The sequence below is a fragment of the Cyprinodon tularosa genome, unplaced genomic scaffold (genome assembly GCF_016077235.1).
Source record: "Cyprinodon tularosa strain WSP-4 unplaced genomic scaffold, ASM1607723v1 ctg69, whole genome shotgun sequence".
Lineage (NCBI taxonomy): Eukaryota > Metazoa > Chordata > Actinopteri > Cyprinodontiformes > Cyprinodontidae > Cyprinodon > Cyprinodon tularosa.
In genome coordinates this window covers 639,438-662,574 of record NW_024039440.1, presented here as the reverse complement: position 1 = coordinate 662,574, position 23,137 = coordinate 639,438, and the positions used below count along the sequence as shown (strand labels likewise).

The 23,137-nt window shown below is 37.5% G+C and overlaps 1 protein-coding gene across 3 annotated transcripts in view; it reads left to right on the top strand.

Annotated features, from left to right (window-relative positions):
• The window catches only part of grm5b (glutamate receptor, metabotropic 5b), a 98,674-nt gene that overhangs the window by 7,294 nt on the left and 68,243 nt on the right, over positions 1 to 23,137 (top strand). For all 3 annotated transcript variants that reach the window (XM_038267872.1, XM_038267871.1, XM_038267873.1), the window contains exons 2-6: positions 3,459 to 3,959; positions 4,987 to 5,442; positions 5,580 to 5,694; positions 20,332 to 20,406; positions 20,909 to 21,083. In XM_038267872.1, the coding sequence (XP_038123800.1) occupies positions 3,810 to 3,959; positions 4,987 to 5,442; positions 5,580 to 5,694; positions 20,332 to 20,406; positions 20,909 to 21,083 (971 nt within the window). In that variant the 5' untranslated portion in view covers positions 3,459 to 3,809. The remainder of the gene's footprint in view (positions 1 to 3,458; positions 3,960 to 4,986; positions 5,443 to 5,579; positions 5,695 to 20,331; positions 20,407 to 20,908; positions 21,084 to 23,137) is intronic.

Sequence of the window (23,137 nt, the reverse complement as noted above, 5' to 3'; positions counted from 1 at the left end):
AACCACAATTAGGAAATTAACTCTTGGACAGTGTAACTCCCCCCTCTGGTAGTAGAGCAAAGGGAATCAGTTAAATTTGTTCGAACATCTGATCAGGACATCTCGCTGACACTTGTCTTCAACTTCCATCCATCTGTGTCTGAAACAGTATTTTTAACTCTATCAATCAGACATTTGTAAACGGGTAAACTCTTAATATTAATAGCTGCGGTTTTTAAAATCCTGTTTAAAACTTCTTACAACCATTGTTTGTTTTTTTATTTAAAAACACTGAATATCAAATAGCGGTTGAAAAAAATTAACAAATATTTATGATTATTTGCCTGTAAACAGAAGACAATGAGAACATGCTTTGCTCGGCCAATATAAGGACGTGATGATGAACAAATGCATTAGTTGAATATTCAGCCACAAACTGAACTCCTGACACTTATTCCACATATAAGCAACATCGCAAAAATCACATCTGTTATGGCTTCAGGATGACTTGACAGGAGTGAGACATTGCCGACTTTTTTGTTCTAACCTGTTGACATGAGAGCCAAAAAGAAGGTATGAATGTTCTACCCCAGCAAAATGCTGCGATCATGAAACCAGCGCCAGACCTGAGGCTTCTTCTTAAACCTCAGCTTGCTTGTGTGTTTCACCAGAAGACGAGGAGAATGGGAGACAGAGGGAGCGGGAAGCAGAGGCCGACATGCAGTTGCATCACTAAATAACTGGGTGTACGTGCACTGCAAGGCTTAGTTTGGTTTTATTCATTCATTCATTATTGGAGCAGCAGTGAACAATCCTGCCAGCTTGAAACGCCCATTTTAATTCAAACAGACTCTGCAGCCGCTGATGTCAGTAATGCCTCACGCTTTTTTTTTTAATTTCTTTTATCTCATTCTGGTTTTTATCTTTAGCATTAGTTTTTCTCTTTTCATTCTAACATATGCTCTGAAATGCCGCACTCCACTCTACCTTTTTCTGAATGGTCGATTGCAATGAATTATTGGTGACGTACTGATGTCAGACCAAATGCTGGAGACATGCAGACAGATGGCTAATTGAAGGTTTACTGAATGGATGTCACTTTCCATTTAACTAACAGTAATTTCCTAGTCAATCTTACGTATTTGCTTTTCTGTAGCAGCTCTAGGTGAGGTACACATAACAAAACCATCAGCTATCAAGGCTCACATTTATTTTTTGGCACGGCTTGGAAAAATTCTTTGGAATGAGCATAAGATCATTTACCAGACTTACAGCAGAACTAATGTAAATGCTTGTTGTAGCAATGACCTTATAAGATGCTCTCCCTGGAGCTCAGAGAATGGTCTATAAATCAAAGAATGGATCAGCAACTCAATACATTACAGATTTGTTGTCAGTGTGTCAACCTCCCAGTCCACCCAGGTCTTCCAGTTCCAGTCTACTCTGCACCCAGAACAAAAACCAAACATGGGGAAGCAGCATTTAGTTCCTATTCTCCACTGGGAAAAAGTCCTAGAAGACTGTAAAAGTGTGGAAAGCCTGAGTTGTTTGAAGTCAAAGTAAAAAAAAAAAAAAGTTTAAAACTACCTTTGACTGTTAAGTTAAACTGCTAACTTGGGTATTAGTTTAAGGTTGTGGTCCAACTGTTAATTTCTTTATCCCGCTTTTTTAACTTGCTTTTAATCTGCTTTTTTGTGGTCCAATTGTTTTGTTTTCCTTTTTTTTCTTTCATTCTACTTTTCTTCTATTTTATTATCTAATTCATTTAAAGCACTTTGAATTGTCCATGTACTGATTTGTGCTATACAAATTAAATTGCCTTGCCTTGCCTTGCCTCTCTCTGCAAACATGAAGATTCACTCCTCTCAGTGCCTCATTTCTTAGGATTAATTCACAGGGAGCTTTGTGTGTTTTTTCTATTCGTATACAGTCTGATCATTATTCTTTGATTTTTTATTTGATCCCAATACATACAATAAATGTCAAACGAAGCAGCTGAATAGAACAGTGAAACAGATGATGGGAAATTCTGAAACTCTAAATTCAGGTTGTTCAACAAAAGAAAAAACTATCTTTTGTGGTTCTGAAAAGTAAAACAGACAGAATATATACCTAGATTACTGGAAAAAATGGATATGGGGAAGAGAGGCTGGATCTGAAAAAACTAGATGAGACAAGCAGAAGTTTAAAATCCGCTTACACAGCAAAAAAAGACAAACCAAAACCCACAGAGCATGAACGCTTTGTTTGGAGCTTTATTAACGGATACTAAACGGAGAATATGTGCTCACTAGTTTATAGATACAGACACAAGGAATATTTTGACTTTTTTTGCTAAAACAAAATAAATACAAAATGCCCATGAATGCAGAGCCATACCAATCCAACGTTTTATGATTCCAAGGTTTTTTGGAGAGAGAGCCTACAATCATCTAAGTAAAGTTGGACTTACTTTACTTTTCATTACAAAAAATGTGTCGGTTCAGATTAGAACTATACTGTTTACATCCATCAGACCTATTAGAGTGTTACAGAAACCTTTTTCAGAAAAGCACTCTTCTTCACAGCTGCTTGAGGCGTGAAATGCTGTTGTGTTTGAGATATTGATATCTTGTTGACTCAGTGGTGACTCTGCTCATTCACAGTGATGTAGAACTATTCCCTAGGAAGCAGAGGAAAAGAGCTCGACCAGTGTTTGTTAGGCATCAATTCCTGAGGCATGTAGAGAGCTGGTCCCCAGCCAATACTGTTGTCATCACATTAAGCTGCAGAAATAAATGGCTCCTCAGGATGTCCTCGTAGTTATGTGACCATGTGAAAGAGCTAAACGTTTTTACTCTCGTATACATGCCGTCTTGGGTTGCTACTGCTAATTTATTCTACTTCTCCAATATATCTTTAAAGCTATAGTGGAGGATGTTCTTTTTCCGGATGGATCATTAAAATAAGTGGTCCTCCTAATTGTCAAATCTTTCTGCTGATATGTTTACGTAAAGCCGTCCTAGGTGCTCGTAAACATTTTCACCTACAGGTGGTGAGTTTGACATAATGGAAAAATGCAAATCTTCTTTTGGAAAGTCAGCTTGTATGAGCGATGCAAACAGCAACTTTTAAACACAGCGTGCACGAGGAGGAATGGGCTTGTGCATGTTCTCGCACACGTTTAATATGCGTTCCCTCTCAGGAGCAGGTACAGGGTTGTGCATGTGCAAACTTTTTTTTAAAGTGGAGGGGGTGTGTCTTTTCAAAAATTCGGGAAAATGCTCCACTATATCTTTAAGTTTGTTTTAAATCACATGACTCAACAAGGGTGTACTGCAGAAACAGGACCAGATATCCCATTGCTTTGCCTTTTTGATCATTCATTAAATGTCAATGAAGAGATATTCCCTGAGTTTTTCTAACAATGTTATATTAGTTGAAATTTTTTTAACAAGATTGTGTTTATACCGTCTAACTGAGTGTTTTTCATCCCACAGGTTTTTGGGAACATGTCTTTCACTGAACTTTTCCAGGGGAGACCAGCACAGCCTTGTAGCCGGGGGATCCTGGAGAAACTTTTTCTAGACTTTCTCCTGAATTTTTTTATAGTTTGCACAGCAGCAGCTGTCTCAGTCCTCCCACAAATGCTCCCCCCTTGACATACAAGCTATTCCCTAAAAAAAACAACTTGGAAAGGCAGAATACAAAACTGAGTTTTACTCCAAGCCTTCCACATCGCCGACAGCTCTTGACATGTTCAGCCAATCTGTTGGTCAAGCAGTAGTACCCTGTGACACTTCTGCGCTTACAATCTGAGATCTGCCTGTGCTTCCCAACCTCGCTCTACCATGATGATGCTTTGGCTTCTGCTGCTTTTTTCAATTTGGGTGTGGTGTGAAGGAGCAGATTCCAGTGAACGGAGAGTTGTGGCGCACATGCCTGGGGACATCATCATTGGAGCTTTGTTCTCTGTCCATCACCAGCCCCCTGCTGACAAGGTGATTTCCTTTGTTTTTCTCTACTCCTGCAACATGGTCTCAAAAGTAGGCATGCAAATCTGATATTCTAGTTAAAGATTTCTCTAAGATCTTAGAGGGATGTTAGCAGTTAATGTTTTTTTTTAAATAACGATATAGCCCTTTGTCCTTAGCATAAATCCAGATTTGTAATCTCAGAGGGTAAAGCTCATGGTTACCTTAAGAGGAGACAAGTATCAAGAGAATATCTACCATTTTGAAACAGCCAAAATCTCAAAGAGAGGAAAGTGGTTTATGCAAATCCAGTAAAATCACATGCAACATGGCGGTATAGGTGTTGCGCCACCCATGATCTTCCCGTGTGAAACGTATTGTGAACAGAACCTTCTTAATCTGTCATAAAGATCAGTGGTGTTGCACCACTTGCCTTTCCTGTGTAAATAATTGTACTGTTAAATAACAACAACCCAATGCAAATGTTATGACTGTCTTTAATAATTGCCTGCTATGAGATTACTTCTGCTATATAACTGTAGAATTCTCAGAACAGCCGTTAGTGTTAGCCTACAGAAACAAATATTTTCAAATGACCCCAAATAAAAAGAAAAAAACAAGTTATCCAGTGGAGGTAAAATGTCAACTACTAACAACATTATCATATATTACAAAAAAAACCTGACATATCCTCTTATCAGTTACAGGAAAAATATTTTTGGAAAAATAACTGCTCATATTTATGGTATTATTTTTCCATATTTGTTCAGAGAGAATCCAAACAAAGCTGCTAGGCTTACCAAAGAAATATCTTTATTTTTTAAAATGGAAACCCTTTTGTGTTTGCAGCATCATGAACATTAGTTGCCTCAGTAACCAGTACTCACCCACTGACATTTAGGCTTTGTTTTTCATTCAAATATGAATAATCAAACAAAAACAACCTTTAGATATGTAAAGTATCTATTTTTTTATTTTTAGGTCAATTCAGGTCATTTTCCTTGATAGAAATTCATGACACCTTGACATAATTTGTTCTTTTTTGTTCGCTCAGGTTCACGAACGCAAGTGTGGCGCAGTGCGTGAGCAGTATGGCATCCAGAGGGTGGAGGCCATGATGCATACGCTGGACAGAATCAATGCTGACCAAAACATCCTTCCCAACATCACTTTGGGCTGCGAGATCCGGGACTCCTGTTGGCACTCCGCTGTGGCTCTGGAGCAGAGCATTGAGTTCATACGGGATTCTCTGGTGTCCTCTGATGATTCTGAGGATTGGGGTGGTGTGACATCTTGGGGAGGAGGAGGTGGAGGGGGAGGAGGAGGTGGAGGGGGAGGGACAATGAAGTGCTCAGACCCAGCTGCTACTCCAATGCGTGGAAAGAAGCCTATTGTCGGTTTAATTGGACCAGGATCAAGTTCAGTGGCTATCCAGGTGCAAAATCTGCTGCAGCTTTTCAACATACCGCAGATCGCCTACTCTGCCACAAGCATGGACCTCAGTGACAAGGTGAGCCAGGATCACTTTAGGAACGCAGAAGAAATTTTGAAACAAATGCATGATAATTTTTTTATATATTAAATCTGATATTTACATCCGGAAACTTTCATTTTATTTACAATCCACTTGATGCTTTTTGGTTTCAGAGCCTTTATAAATACTTTATGAGAGTGGTCCCTTCAGATGCCCAGCAAGCACGAGCCATGGTGGACATTGTCAAAAGATACAACTGGAGTTATGTGTCTGCTATCCACACTGAAGGTAAAACTATACACCTGTAAGATTCTTATGGAAACAATGGATTGGAAAGTGTTGTATAATAATATTATTAACCAGTGGTGGGAGTGTTGGCCTAGTGGTTAGAGCAGTGCGCTTGTGCTCTGAGAAAGTTGCAAGTACCCGGTTTGATCCCCACAGCCGACACTCTAGGTCTCTGAGCTTTAGGCTACATCCACATGAAGAGAAAAGGCTTATGATTTAGGAAAGCTTCTCTATAAGCACAAAGGCAGTTCAGTAAATGTGTGCATCCATAGTAATGTACTCAATAGGCCTGAGCTCCGTGAAAATATGCCAGACCTGCTGGTGGTGCTGTGACGTGATGTCACAAAGGAAACAAGATGGGAGTAGAGGATAGGGCATGCAGACAAGATTGCAGACGGCACCTTTGTTGTCATTTTCTGCACGCCTGTTTGAAGCAAGTGTCTCAGATAATGGTGTGGAGATCAAATAAAGTAATTGTGGCGAAATCCCCTGCATCAGAAGCCACTAAAAGATTATTATAATTCTGGTTGTTCCATAGTTAAATTGCTACCAGTCTTTGGTTTTTGACATTTTCCCTACCTCCAAACTGAGTTTATTCTCACACTAATATTCAGTCCCTTCAGTTTTTGCTTACTCCCCACTGGATTCTCTCATCAAATCCCTTTATAGTTCTATTCTTTGCCTGTCCTCCTCCTTTGCCTGTGCTAAACCAGCAGTTCATGTACAGTAAGTTTCTGTTTTTTGAATTTAAAAAACATTCACTAATCACCTGATTGTACCTTCTTCCTGCCTGCTTTGGGGTTTTTGTAATTCATTTTCTGTAAATGTATTAGTAGTAGTTGCCTACCCTGTAGTAGAAAGGAGTTATGTCACAATGAGCTTGTTGAAAATTAAAAAAATAATTGGAGTGGTGGATGGCTGACGATTTACCAGATGTATGCTGGTGAATGTACCAGATGTACATCGTCAGTGTTAGCTGATTCTGCCATGTAAACAGCCGAATGCTTTAGTTTACATTTAATCTGTGTTTATCGTGCCAAGACATATTTACACTAGGGCTGCAACTAACAATTATTTAGCTAATCAATCTGTTGATTATTCTTTCAATTAATCAATTAATAATCACATGTCAAAAGTTTCCTTAGAGAAGTTTTTTTTTTTTTATACAGAATTACAGAAGGTGAAATAAAAACTTTTCTATTTGTGAAGTTCTGGATAGAAGAGTTTGAGAATAAAAGATTTAATCTTGTATAATTACGACTTTTCAGTGGGTTGCTCTGTCTGCAAAAAGCATGTTTTATAGTCTCTATACTCCAGTTAACGATTAATCGATTACTCAATTAATTGACGGTTATTTAGATTATCCAGTAATTGCATTTCATTTCAGTACTAAATTCCACTCAACTATGTTTCGGTTTTGTAAGAACTTTGACTAAATACAGCCTTCTGAGATATCCCTTAAACATAACTCGGCATTACTTTGCTATGCCTACTTCCTGCTGCCTTAATAATTTTCTTGCATCTTATCAAAGAAACACAAAAATCACTTAAAGAATGAAATGTTTTGTTTTTAGTCTTTACCAATCTCTACATTAAATATTGATATTTGATCCATACTTCCCACATTTCCATGCTCCAAATACACTCTTTTCATATACACAAGTTTTAACAAGAGACAATGTCCAAGCAGTAATGAACTGTTCAAAATCGAATTCTGAATTAATTATAGAAAGTTCTTAATTAATTAAAGAGAAAAGCAAAGTTATTTAACTGTTAAAATAAAAAAAGAAAGTAAATAAGGAGAATTGCAATCTGTAGGACTGCCACTGCAGCAGAGAGTTGTTTTTATTTTTCACTTTACGGAGGTAAAGGTAGTAGAAATTGAATTGAGACGGCTGGACTGAAGCCTGGCAGAAAGCTGATGAAGCAGTTGTGTCCAAAACTAGGGAAGTAGATTAGTAGGTGATGCATGCAGGACAGTCTGAACAAAAAGGTCTGTGGTTCTGCGAGAGAGACACAGCTGATGTAGTGTTTGAGCCTTTTGATCTGAAAAGAATCATAAAAAAACTTGTGAGCACTATTGAAGGATTTTATAAAAGGAAAAGAAAACCTCCTTTCGTTCCTCTTCCTCACTGATTGAGTTGCCATGAAGTTGAGTCACACAGCCTTTCAGTTCACTGCAGGGAGATGGTGGCGATAGTAGGACTGCCAGCGGAGGTGGAGGACAAAGCTGTTGAGTCTCTGTGCATGTGTCCACAAACAGGGTTTGCTGCTGCTTTAAAAGAGAGTGCAGACATCCAAAGAGATGCACATAAAAGATTCTGTCATCCTGCCTTTCTGTTGTCTAGTATACAGGAGCTTCTGCATGTGTGCTAGGCTTCTATGCTTTACTGAAGTACAGTGTGTCCAATCAACACATAGTGTGACAGCTTTATAAACACATTTAGAGAATATGAGGGAGGGGAGATGGAGTTATCTTTATTAAAGATGAGAAAAATATGCGGTATCTGATACTGAACTTTATAAAACACATTCTACATGTGATTTGATTTGTATGTAAAGCTGTAGCACATGCCACTTGAAGCTTTTGGTTTATGTGTGATTTATGATTACTTTCACATTTCAAAGGTTGGCAGTTTTAGTATTAGTCCTAAATCAATTTTGATGTGTGAAAAAGTTAAGGTTTTAATTTGGCAGTCATTCCATAGAAGTTTGTAAAAAGGAAAATGAACCAATAAATGGTATTAGTATTTAATGGGGACTTGGGGGTTCTGAGAGATTGCCTGCTTAGATGAAATGAGAAGATGAGAAACAGTAAAGGTTAAATTCCTCTCAAATACTCGTTAGACAAATTATGAATTTTAAAAGTGGAATCAGCTGATTAAACCCCTCATCCATTATAATCCTTTCAAATATACAATTCTGTTTAAAGGTGCCCCCCCCCCTTTTTTTTTTAAACAAATTATAATAAGATGCAAAAACAGCTTTAATAAATATTTTTTAAAAAGCCTGCATACAGATATTTCATTCAATAGTGGTGACATTTTTTTTTCCAAAACAACTTGGTTCTTTGAAGAAAATGTAAATGTCCTTGTTAATCTGTTAATTAACCATGATTAAGGTGATATTTGAACAACTGAGTTTCATTTCCTGTTGGAAAAACATGTTCATAAGACGTTTGGTGAAATATTGTAGAAGGGTCTGACATAAAACAAACAATAGAATAGCTTCCTACAGTTGTGCTTAAAAGTTTACATACCCTTCCTTCAAAAACAGAAAAAAATCACAGGTATTTTCTGCAATGTTCAGAAAATATTCAGTCAGACTTTCTGTACTTGTTGACAAGAATTGTCGGTTTACTGTTCATTAGCAATAGTCTTTAATTTGTCTGGGACAGTTTGTCTTTTAGATTTTTGTTTATTTATTTTTCTGAATTATCATGTAGTTAACTTCTACATACCGGTATCAATATTTCTTTAAATTTTTTATTATTTGAATTTTGGTCTTAATTTATAATTTTCTTGGAACGGTATGTAAGCTTTTCAAGCACAGCTGTATTAAAACATTTTTAGATTTCTATCTCAATTTCTAAGGAAAATCTCTGGTTATGTATGTAATCTTTTTTTGATTTATTCGGAAAAGGACCATGTGAAATTAGAACTAAATGTTATTATTTGATGCTCTGTACCAGAGTTAGCAAATGCTTAGTTTGCATGTATTAATTTGGGGCTGCTCTAATATTTTAGGTCTTAGACTAATGTTATAATAGAGAAAACACTTACATTCTTCTCTCCACTAGGTCCTGGATCAGTCTGTCCAGCCCTCATTTTGTTAAGTAACATACACAGCTGTACTTTATCAGGATAAAAAAAAAGAAAAAAAAGTTTTGCATTGTGGTCAAAGATTAAATTAGATTTAATTAGGAAACAGTGGAATACACTTAAAAAGAGATTTTTGCACAAAAAGTCACCAGTTTGGGTGAAATGGAACCACTTAGGGAAAATTCCTCCACAGCAATTTAAAAATCAATCCCTCTTGATCTCAGTTAAGAATTCATTTTCAGGTTTTCCCACATAGCAGCAGATTAGTTTGGAAACCGTTTCTTGCCTCTATGAATGAAAGTATGATTTAAAATTCTTCTTGTATTAAGTTATGTAACGAATTGTTGACCTGAACCATTTAGATGTGACAGAAAAAAAAACAACAGAATAAAAGAAGAATCAGTAATGTAAAAATGCTTTCTCCAGCGAATCTATTTTGCTCTTGACAAATTGTACATGTTGGTTTGATGGGAAGGCAAGTTTGAAATGATGATAAAACATAATTTATTTTGAGTTCACTTTTGTTCCCTTGCATACAGATTTGTTTTATTGAGTAGAGTAACTCATTTATGTAATGAAGGTATATTTTAGCTTACATACTATGCAAAACATTTTATTTTTCACTTAGTTCATTGTGTGTGAGAAATACAAAATACAGAAAGACAAAACAGAAGGGGAGGCTGAGTGATTAATGTGATCAAGAACAATTTTTGCAGAGTTTAAACTCATTCTGCAAGAACTTCATTATTTCCAGATTTCAGGTGCATAAGTTTTAATTTTACTATTTGTTGGGAAGGAGTCCCATGACACTTAGAAGTAACCTAATGGGGCAAAGCTTCTCCACGGCCTCCTAGTGCCTTCCAGTTACACCCTAATGACTGGACACACTGATGCTGTCAAAGAAAGAATCCCTATTATTTTATTTCAGGACTAATGGGATCGGGATAACCCTGTTTTGCAGGTTTTTGTCACGTTAGCAAAGCCTACTGAGGAGTTATTTTTTTCTCTTTTGAATTATGATGGGCTTATGACTGTGCAGGGATCATCTATACTGTTGAAAATAGGGAACACTGATATTTTAAGCCCTTTTTGGCAAAACACAGCCACACTCACTCTTCAATTATAATACCCTTTTCAAAGTGCTCCGGCTGCTGTTCACAAAACAACATTTAAAAACTGTGCTTGACTGATATAAATAATATGTAACTATGCATCACTTGATATGTAGCTCCATATGTAGCGAACATGTTTTTCTTCTGTAATTCGACCCTGGCTTCATAAGGTTTAGTAAGAATGACTTAGGGACCTTACGCTTGTTAAATAATATATAAATTTATTGAAGTCCTCTAAGTCAAATTGATTTAGGTCTAGACTCTGACTAGCTGATTTGCATCGCATGGCTATGCTTTACTCTAAACCAGGCATCTCCAAAGTCGGTTCTCGAGGGCTGTTGTCCTGCAGGTTTTAGAGGTTTCCCTGCTCCAGCACAGCTGATTTACATTGATATTTGATTAACAGCTGAACTGCAATCATCAGAATCAGCTGTGCTAAAGCAGAGAAACCTCTAAAACCTTGAGGACCGACTTTGGGGATGCCTGCAAACCATCCCTTTGCAATATTGTTTTAAGCTTCATTTCCAATTTTTCTAAACCAGTGAAAGATTTCCATCCAGAGTTTTCCATCCATTATTTACCTTATCATCTACAATTGAACTAAACATTTTCCCCCCCATTTTTCATTCATATTTTTGTAATCTATAAATTATTTTTCTTTGGTCATTTGTGAACATAAAAAAACCATTTTAGAAATAGTGCAACTGGATGTGATATCTTTAAAGCATCAGATGCTGGCCTGTAACCTGCATGGGCTTTAGACCTCTCCACAACTTTATCTCACTTAACATTTGTTGTTTTTAATTCATGTTTTCTATAAAACTTCTGAGGCTAACATACAAAAAGGAAAATTACAAGCATGTGGACTCTATATTCTTATTATGCATAGCCTCTGTGGTTACAGTGGGTCTCAAGTTGTGGAATTAAATGAGGGGTCCATAAACACACATTTTTGATTTGTATTTGTAACGGCATAAGACGTGCATTTTTCTGTTTCACCCTGTAGTTGTATGCTGATCTACCATGTTACTTTCAAGTTGAAGTCTCTGGTTAAAACATGAAATCATTTGAAAACTATAAATATTTCAGCACAGCCATATATGTTCTCTTGAATCATCTTGTAAACCAAACTGCCTTTAAAAGACATTGGGGTATATTTATCCCTCCGCATATGGAGTCAAGAATAACATTTGTCTCGTGTTAGACATGACCATTTTCCCTTCGCTGTGACTAATCTTCATACCAACATTTTTTTAGCAACAACACAGGAAGCTTGTGCTGCTGCTGCTGTGCAGGAATTTTTAGGAGGGCTTGTTGCACTGTGTACAAATGTGTATGTTCTCTAGCGAAGTGATGGCTTTTGTACTCACACAGACAAGCCTTCATAACCTTGGATGTGACATTCAATGTCAGACGCTGCCTTCCTTAAAAAAAACAAAAACGAAACAGCAAGAAGCACAAGCAGGACCAGCCACTAAAAAGAGAAAAAGAGAATGGAGAAGACTGAAATGATAAGAAGGAAAAGGAGGAATGAAGGTAAATTAGGGGAAAGCTTAGGATAGGAGAGTGTAATCAGGATTCAGAAGATACCACATAAGAAAAAGAATTATGTGTGTGTGTGCGGCTAAGAGGGACTGATTAATCTGCATTACCATTTCACATCTGGGAGCAAAAGAAAGGGTACACTGATGTACCCGCAGCTGAATAATACATGGAATATCAGTACAATAATTACACTGAAATAAGGTCAGTGCACTGTGTTTGTTGTTACTCTTCACTCATAAAGTCTGCAAACAACATTTCTGTCTGTTCTGCCAGTTTTCGGTGTCACAAAACGTAGGTTTTACTTTAAACCTTTACTGAGAAACACACTTAAAATATATCAGCACTCAAAAAGAGACTTTTCTACTTAATGCCAGAGGCAGACTAATTTAATTGTTATGATGTTTTTCATCCTTTTTCAGAAAAAAAGGAACAATAAGTTATCTTAAAAATAAAAAGGAACAAACAGAACTCACATAAGCATAGGGAGTCAGATGAGAGGCAAAGCATAAAGTAAGATGTGTTTTTTTAAGTTACACTGGATATAACGTATATAATGGCATAAAACAAATCACTGCATAAATGTATTTTCACTGAGCTCCATGGGGCATCATTAGTCATATTACTAGAGTCGAAAAATCCTTTTCCTCTGACATCTTACTGTGTCTGTTTAGATACACAGGAGAACTCCTGATAGTTCTTTATATTAGTTCACATTTGAAATAGCCTCCTTATAATAAAGATTTTACAGGATGGTGCATTTGCAGTTTAGTATTTAATTGCACAATCTGAGAAACATATTTCCAAAAACTAATCAATTTGAAAGAAAGACCCTCAGCATTTACAGCCCGCTGAATATTAATGTATGGCCTCTGCATTTGTAAATAAAAAATGTTCTAATATATCAGCTGAAGATGAACAGAGTTAATATAAAACATTGCTTTCCAAAGATTATTTTATTTAAGATAAAAGTAATCAAACTAACATGGCCCAGTGTGGCAAAAACAAACCATCCCCTCCTTGTTAAATCAGGAAGTTCCTGGGATTACTGTTTAAGTTGAGCTGGATATCATCGGTCACACGCAGAGCCGATTGTTGCATGACCACTTGAAATCAGAAAAGCACTAAACTATGCCTGTCCACATGAAAGGTGGTAAAGGAATGCACCAGGCTGTCTATCAGTGGGGGGAGTGTCCAGTAAATAGGGTTGCCAACCGTCCCTTAAAAAACGGAATCATTACGTATTTAGAAATAAAACTACCTGACCCGTATTAAGTGGAAAAGGAGCACACTTTGTCCCGTGTTACTGTGAGAGTAAAAAATTTGTAAAAAGCTAATGGGAAATGAAGCACAAGGGCACGTTAGATACAAAACTTACTATAAACTTGTTCCCAGGCCCTGTTCTGCGTTGTGACCAATGAGCTGACAACATATATGTAACGATCCAGAATACCCTCATCCCATTGGTCGAGCCCAGTGTTGCTAACGGAAAAGATAGTGGGAAACAGCAGAGCAGTATGGGGTACAAACGGAGTAATTTAGGCCGCGTCCACACGAAGCCAAACCCTGGCCTAAACGCACAAATTTTTCACCAAACCAGCCTCTCATCCATACGAAGCCGGCGTTTCGGGGGTCTGTAAACAATCTTTTTTTATTAAGCCTTCAGAGTGGGAAGATTTTGAGACGCCGTTTTCGCGTTTCCATCTTTAAGCTCTAACCGCATTTTTTTTCTTACACGCATGTGTCATAGCGTCGCCTCTAAACACGCATGCACGACACAGTATCACAACAACAATGGCGCCGTACTGTGTTGAATGGTTGCTGCGCATGCTACTCACCCTGCTGTCGGGCTTACAGCAGAATCTTCTTCTTCTGGAATATCTCCAGGAAGAACAGAGCAATATAGACGACATAGTTCAGCACCTGAATTTGACTGAACCACGAAAATGGACCCGCAGGGCAACCATGTATAAATATTAGTGCGCATGCCCAACATTTCGTCGCCTATTTTTGCTTTGGCACCACAGCGCCACTTACAGGCCTGGCATACATTTTGCAGCGTTTTCATGCATTCGTGTGGACGATCACATTTATTTTACGTCTCCGCCTTTACGACAAACGTTCTGGAAAATATTAGCGTTTCGTGTTCGTTTTGACTTCGTGTGGACGGGGCCTTAAATGCTGACGCTGCTTTTGGGGGTGGTGCACCTTCGACAAATATGTTTACAAGTTTGCACAAGTTTGCTTTTGAACCAAAAATGTGCACTTAAAATTTATAATTTTGTATTCATTTTTACACTTTGAAGTTAAGCAGGACAGGCTTATGTTTAAGATCGTTATTTTATTTAGCAAAGTTTTTTATTTTGTACTAAAGTGGATCGCTGGATAATAATTTGTTTTCCATGTGTTCATGTTACTCACAAATATGCATCTAATGCAATGCAGATTTGTGTCAAGTAGTTAAACAAAAAAATCACACACAAAGGGGGGCTAAAAAAAATCACCATGCCAGGAGGGTTAAAGGCAATCGGGTCAGCTGGCACGCACATGAGGTGTTCCTTTTTTTTTCAGGGAGTTGGCAACCCTACCAGTAAATCAGAGTCAGTAAATGGAGAAAACATGGAAAAGTGGTGAACAAATGTCAATGTTTAAGTTTATTTAATCCAAAGTAACAAATCACAAAAGTAATTTTTGCAATTTTAGGTTAGGGTTCTCACGACCCAAGAAGGAATAATTTATGATCCAGGGAGATCAAGAAGGGGAGAGTTTAAAGATGGATGCAAGAGCCTCCCAATAGATAGAATGGGTGCAGGTAAAAACCTCCTCACCAGGATCAATGGTTTGACCACTGTTAACTACCCCTTACTAATAATAATCGATTCATAATCATCATATTAATTATTTAGTAATTCATATACATATTAGTTAACTGATAAAACACTAAAATTCCATACAAACCCCCCCCCCCCCTATTTCCATCTCTGTGCCAAGACTCTGTTTTTCTACTTAGCTCTGTTCAGTTCTGCTCAATTGAGTTAATTGACCTGAAATTTGACATGTGTCACCCATCCTCGCTCTAAATGCCCCTGATCAATCTCTCAGTTAATCAAGATGCTCGGTTTCTGTACACCTTTGCCTTTCTTCTTGTCTATTTGCCTTGTCTTTTACACTTTTTTCCCATTTCAGTTTTATATTTTTTGATAAGGAGTCCTTTGATTTGGGTCCGACGATCTCTTCTCTGCCTCTATTCTCCTGGTTTTATGCCCTTTTTCTTTTTCCTTTGTCCTTGAATTGTTTTGTTTTTTTCCGTTCCTTAACCCTACATGTTCTGTATGTCCAGATCATGCATGATTGGTAGGGAATGACACTGAGAGAAGGATATAATGAATGTTGAAGAAAATAACAACCTGCTGAGATATTTATAAAGGAAGTAATGTATCCTGTCAGAGTATTTAAAAAGCGTAAAAAAAAACCTGCAAAAAAGTGTTTTGTAGGCACCACCACGGCCAGAGCTTATGGATTTATATTTTGTTTTTGTGTGTGTGTGTGTGGGGGGGCAATGAGTGCAAGAATGCCAGCCTTCAATTGAGTAATTTAAGATGAATCTGGACAGTTACTTTCTGAAAAAAGTCATCTTTAATGGCTTTGAATTGAAATATCACAATCGTGAAATTTTGCAATTCTGAATTTTGTAAAATATTGGCTTAATTTGGGGCACATTTGTATTTGAATCACAACTGCCTCTGTAATATTGTCAAATTTTGGTTCTCATAGATGGATTTTCTGGTAATAGAAAAGATCATCATAAGAGGCTGTCCAGTTCTGTATTCATTTAAAATGTAGAACTGTGAAGAGATTAAGAAGTATCAAATAAGATTGGAAAATGAAATTAGTATCTCTATAGAGCTTGTCAGCAGAGTAAACCATGAAATGCCTTCTTAGGTTCTGATACATGGTTGCCTTGACTTTGGACCTTATTTAAGGAAGAAAAAAAAAAGCTTATCTTTGGACCGACAACCAAATCATCACAGACGGTGGAAAACTTCTGAAGAAAAAACGATTTTAAACTACCAGACCTTTAAATTCTTAATTCAAATGTGATATTATGGTCCAGAAAAACCTTTCACTTCATAACCCTCTCCAAATTAGGGTCCCTGTTACTCATTTACCATTTTTAAACACACTTTTTCCTTATGCTCAACTTTCCATCCACGTTTCCGCATATAGCACTTTTTTAACAACTCTTCTTTAGCTTTGACCTTCTATAGCTTAAGTGAAAAATATTAATGAAGTTTTGCTAATATTCTAATTTATTTGCACTTCACTCTTGGAGACAAAGGTAAAAAGAAAGATGAAGTATGTCCTCTCTGATCCCGATTGGAGTGAGCAAAGAAAATGAATGAAAATGAATGAGAATAAATGAGAATGAATGGGGGAAAGAGAGCAAATAAATGCATTGCTGTGTAAAATTGAAGATGGATCATGGTGAGTCGAATGAAAAACAGGAACTGAAGGCATAGAAAACCAGACTGCACTGTCTCTATTTTAAATCGACCGCATTCATTTTTGCTTCTACAGTAAGTAGGTTTGACAGAAACTGCATGTAAGGGGTGGGGGGTGCTTTACCGGAGAGCTGGAAGAACTTTCAGCATTTCTTTGTGTGTTGTGATTTAGATTGCAGTTTAGAATATTGGGCTAGACCAGAAAAAATTACATAAGTTCACAGCGATTAAAGAAGCAAGAAGGACGCATGAGAAAAACTGCCATGAATTTATTTTTCTTGTGTTTTTTGAGATTTGGAGTTTGACTCAAACCTCACACTCTGTAGTTAATGGATTTTATGCACCTAATGTGATCTACAACAACCAGAAGAACCAGATGTCATGTTTTTGGAAGCATGAAAGCAGGGGAAATATGTTCTGTGGATTGTCGCTCTTTTACTGAAACATTTTCTAAAGTGTGTTTATTATAGTTCTTCTCTGAACCTTGCCTAATCAATAAGAAAAACTTTAAACTAGGAATGAAATGAAGGCATCTCAGTGAGGGACGGGAAGTCGTAGTGTAAAGCAGCCATTGTGTGATCTCAGTATTTTTTTCATTTGAAGTATAATGTGATAAAACAAAGAACCAATTGTGTGCAAAGGGATACTGATCCTCTGCCAGAGGTTATTTTTCACACTTGTTTGTAGAACATTTAGTGTGTTTTTTTTCACAAGTTTTTACACTTTCGACTGAAATGACATTAGGTGCAAAAAAAAAAAAGAATTTAGAGAATTGAGAGTAAATGTTTGGCATCAAATGCTGCAAATTGATTGTATGAATAGATAGATTTATGTTAGTGTTAAGAGGAATCCATGGATTGAAGAAAAAGTGGGTTTTCTGTAGAGAAGCCTGTAAATGATGTAAATTATTGATGTAATAGTTTGAAAGATGAGACCGTCTGGCCCAAGCTGTCTTCCGTCTGGTTCTGACCTCTCTCAGACTGATGACTGGATATGTGTGTGTTCAGTGTTTTGTTAGGACGGTCTGCTAGCAATGTTTATGACCCCGCCAGCCATTGTCTTTGAAAAATGAAGAGAGCCGCGCCAAGCTTACTAACAGATAGAGAATAAGGTCTTTCAGATAAATCCTGACTCCGGAGTGAAGTACGTTACAAGCTTTATAGATTGGGATAATTATGCCAGTATGAATGTGTGTGTATGTCTGAAAGGACCATTGGAAGGATGGTCTGTACCATCTGTCTCCCACTCCTCTCACTGAGACACTAATTACAGGACTTTACACTTCACTCCACCACCCTCATCATCGGTCTAACTACACACACAGTGAGCTGTACGTCGGTTAGGGATCGGGAGCTATTGTCTGTTTAATTTCCCACTCTTCCCCTGACTTCTCTCTGTGGCTTTTTTTCAGTTTATAATCCAAGTCTCCCGTTTCATCCCTATTGTTTAATCAGTTGCCTCTATGTCCAAAAAAAAAAAAAAAAAAAAAAAAAAAAAAAAAAAAATATATATATATATATATATATATATATATATATATATATATATATATATATATATATATATATATATATATATATATATATATCAACTCTGCAGCACACATATCGGTTGCACCTGTTGAGAGACTCTTTGGTGTTCAATCATAAGCAATAAACAGGTCAGAGATTTGAAAGCAAACATAGATTGAAGAGCTTTGATGTTTTGTTGAAATGTCTAAAGGAATGGAGGAGCACCAAAATTGTGAGAATAAGAACCCGGAGAGGGGAATCCTATCACATCCATTGCCAGTAGTGTGCACAACCCTTCATTAGCATAAATTTCAGGTCACCCACTTTCTCTGGCAAAGAAGGGGGAGCAACGGTGGGGATATGCTTTCACTGGCATAAAACCAAGCTGCTAAGGTTCTAGAAGAAGGCAAGCTGCTGCAGTCAGTATACTGTACCCTGCCAGTGCAAAAGTCTTCATTCCCTGTTGAATGTTTCTACATTATTTTAAAACCACACATTTCTATTTATTTAAGGTTTTTTTTATGTAACTGATGAACTAAAAGTATTTCTCTGCACTGTATATTTGCAAAAATTCAAATGGGAAAAATGTGACCTACATTTGCATTCAAGCCCCTTTACTCTGATACCCCTCATAAAAATTCAAGTGTAACCATCTGGATCGATATTGATTTTATATGAACTTCGAATTAGTAAACCAGAGTTCAGCAGTGTGTAACTTCATCTCAGTCTAAACCTAGATCATTGGTTAAGGCTTTTTGAGTTTGTTAGAGAACATTAGTAAACAAACAGCATAAATAACAAGGAGCACAGCAGACAGGTTGTTTTGGAAGTTGTGGAGAAGTTTAAAACTGAGTTAGGTTATGAGAACTATGCCAGGTTTTTAACATCTCACTAAGCACTTTTCAATTGGTTATCTTAAAATGGAAAAAGTATGACAGCACTGCAAAACTACTAAAGGTTATCTGTCATCAGAAACTGCACTAGGAAAGCATTAATTAGAGAAGTCTAGGTTAGCTCTTAAACTGTTCCATGCAGCCTTTTCCGTCATGCTTTATCCCAGCTGAGGTCGCGAGGGGTGCTAGTCCCTATCTCCAGCTGTCTATGGGCGAGAAGTGGGGTATACCCTGGACAGCTCCCCAGTCCATCGCAGGGCAACACAGAGACAAACAGGACAAAAAAAACATTCACACATAGTCACACCTAAGGAGAATTTAGAGAAGCCAATTAACCTAAGAGTCATATTTTAGGAGCGTTGTAGGAAGCCGGAATACCAAGAGAGAACCCACGAATGCACAAGGAGAACATGCAAACTCCATGCAGAAAGACCCTGGGCTTGCTCCATGCAGAAAAACCTTCTTGTTGCAAGGCAGCAGTGCTACTCATTGCACCACGCACTGTACAATTATTACATATATAAATTAGTTTCAGGGAAAACAGTATAAAGAAAACTATAAATGTTTGTTTTTTTGTATTTGCCTTGAATGCGAACACTGTGCATGGTAGAAAACTAACACTGCATATGACCTCAAACAAAAACTTCAAAAAAGTCAAACACAGTGGTGGCAGCGTCATGTTTTCGGTGGTCTGTTCTTTGACATGAACGGGCAAGTTCAGTGTTCAGGGGAACATCATGGGAGTGAAACATGGAGAACTTCGGGAAGAAAAGCTGTTAGAGACTGCAAATGAACGCAGAACTTTACAATTCCAGTGGTTGTAAGAAGTAAAAGTAGACAAGCTGTCTGCTATTGATAATGTAATTTTAGCCTGTAAGTGCGGCAAGCCTCACTAGTTTAGCCCCTTAAAGCTCTTTCGAACGCGACACTTTCTTCTTGAAAAAAGGAGGTCTTGAATCCGACGGTATTTTTTAGGTCTTTACTGAATTTAAAAGAAATAAAATAACAAGCAGATTCAAAACAAATAAAGTGACGGTCAAAAGACTGTGTTTCTCCTAAGGTGACAAACTTCTACAAAGAGCAAGTCCTTTTTTCTTTCATAAACCAATTATTCGAAAACCAATCAAAAGGCACCACGTCATAAGCTTAACAACGATTCAATTACAGATGCTTATCAATTCCAAAAATGTATATATGGCTCCTACATAGCCCTTAAATAAAACCTTGTCATTTGTTATTTTCTATGACTTTTCCAGGCAACTATGGTGAAAGTGGGATGGAAGCATTTAAAGACATGGCAGCCAAGGAGGGCATCTGTATCGCCCACTCAGGTAAAGTAAGCAAAGGTCAAACTAACCCTATCTATCTATCTATCTATCTGTCTGTCTGTCTGTCTGTCTGTCTGTCTGTCTGTCTGTCTGTCTGTCTGTCTGTCTGTCTGTCTGTCTGTCTGTCTGTCTGTCTGTCTATCTATCTACTGCATCCATCCATCCATCCATGATCAATTGTATTATAAATGTTATATTGTTTCATTGTTAATCTAAAAAACATAGGCTCTTAAGAATATTCATCCACACTAAGAACTGTTTTTGCGTACAACTTTGCATATTTGTGGCAGTTAATATTTTTTTTCTATTTGCTACCTCTTAAACTTAACACTGAGCTAGCAGAGACATCCATTAATAAATATCTATCTAGTTGAGCGTTTTGCTCCGTATTAGAACCAGGTGGTTCAGCAGGAATAATCTGTGGCAAAAGTAATACCTACTTAGAATCTACAAAGACAGCACATCATGATGTCATTGAATTACTGTCTCACATGTTCTCCTGTAGGTAAAATCTGGAGCAATGCCGGAGAACAGAGCTTTGATCGTCTGCTGGAGAGACTGAGGGCACACCTGCCTAAGGCCAGAGTAGTAGCATGTTTTTGTGAAGGCATGACTGTTCGCAACATCCTCATGGCTATGAGACGCCAGAGACTGGTCGGAGCTTTTCTCCTTGTCGGCAGGTTAGTTTGGCTTTCATGATTTTCTGTTGTGTTGATAAATGTTTGATTGGCAATGCTTGTCAAGAAAAAGAGTTGTGCACAACACAAACACAGTCCATCTACAAAGCCATAAAAAACTCAAACACAAATAACAAGCCATGTCAGAGAGGTTTTAAAGACATAAAGAAAGAACAATTTGGGTCAAAGTCACAAAGCAGTCCAATATACTTAATATTTTCAATGTTTTTTGCATGTATGTTGATTATTGCTGCATTATATTTATGAAGCAAATTAAAGTAAACCCAGATAAATGAATACATGTCTTTCTAGAATCTGAGTCATTAAGTGGGCATTGGTTGATATAGTAGCCATACCTAGCTACACAATTTACTTTACGCACTCAAAACTCAGTAGCTCTGAACCTCTGTATTATATTTTTCTCAGCTTACTTCCATATTATTTGTTGTAGATCATGCAGCATACATTTTCTGAACAGCAAAGGTTATAGTGTGAAAAATGCCAAAAAAAGAAGCAGGCTTTTTGAACCTCAATTTTGTTCATGTTGACATCCTTTGCTCTGAAGCAGATGGCAGTGGAAGACTAACACAACATTTTTCCAGATGGTTTTGAGATACAATTTGCTCAATAGCTTTACTTTAAGGGCAGCACTTTCACTGCAATTTAGTTCCATAGTTAAGACCTCTTTCTACAATGGTTTGCACACTTTTTGCAGTTGAACATGATTTCATGAGTGTGTCTGTACATGTCAAAGAGAGGCTGTTATTGGTTATGGAAATATATTGCTCATAATAATTTGGTCTCACTCGTCCAGGTTTCTCCTTCAAATTTTGGTAAAAGGAACCTTAAGAAAGGACATTTGTTTTATGCTGATGTGTGCATGTGTGTTTATGAAAGCTGCACTATAGCAGCTTCAGCATTAGTTGTCATGCCAACTGTTAATTAACATAGGATGAATAATGATTTCAACACCTTTTTGTCAGCCAATTTGTTGAGAACAAAACAGGTCTTCGATAGAATAAGAACAGAATCCTGTAAATAACATAAAAAATGCCTAAAAGGGAATTCTTTTCAATTCTACTCCCCAGAAATCAGTGCTGTGTATTTCAATCATCGTAGCCCGCATCATTTGTGTTGTCATCGCCAGCATGATGTTCATTATCATCTCACTCATCTAGATCATCACTCTCCTCATCACCAGCATCCTCCTCGGTGTCTTCGTCTGGCAACTGAGGTAAAGCCATTGATGGCAAAAAACTCTGTTTATCTGAAAAGAAGGGGGATGAATTAAAGGTGCTGTAGAAGTTCTTGGAAAAACTGTTCCAGCAAGCTATATTGTTGAACATACACAACCATGACTCTCCCTTCAGACCACCCCTTGAAAAACCCATATCCCTGCTGGGTTTGTATGGGGTGCTGGTGCCTATCTCTTACTGTCGATGGGTGAGAGGCAAAGTCCACCCTGGAAAGGTCGCCCCTCCATCGCGGCAACACAGAGACAAACAAGACAAATAACCATTCACGCACACACTCACACCTAGGGAGAATTTAAAGAAGCCAATTAACCTAACAGTCATGTTTTATGGAATGTGAGCGGAAGCTGGAGTACCCAGAGAGAAACCAAGCATGCACAGGGAAAACATGCAAACTCCATGCAGAAAGACCCCAGGCCAGGAATCGAACCCGGATCCTTCTTGCTGCAAGGCAGCAGTGCTACCCACTGTGCAGCCTAAAGTGAGAAATGTGAAAATTAAAACGTTTTCGGATGTTTTAGCAACTTCTTCACACACTTCATATCTAAACCTCATCAAAAATTTTCTGATAACACTTATATACTGTTACTGAACACTTAACTACTGATAGCAAGTAAAACTGCCAATATGGATTCCTATGTAAATAAATTCTTCTAAGTGCTTTCTAGCAATGTACAGATTAACTTCATTTTAATCATGTAGCACATTCTTGAATTAGTGGCGCCCTCTCTCAAATAATCACACTTGCTTCGCTAAAGATTTTCTTTGATTATTCTAAATTTTAGTAGCACCTACAAAAACCTT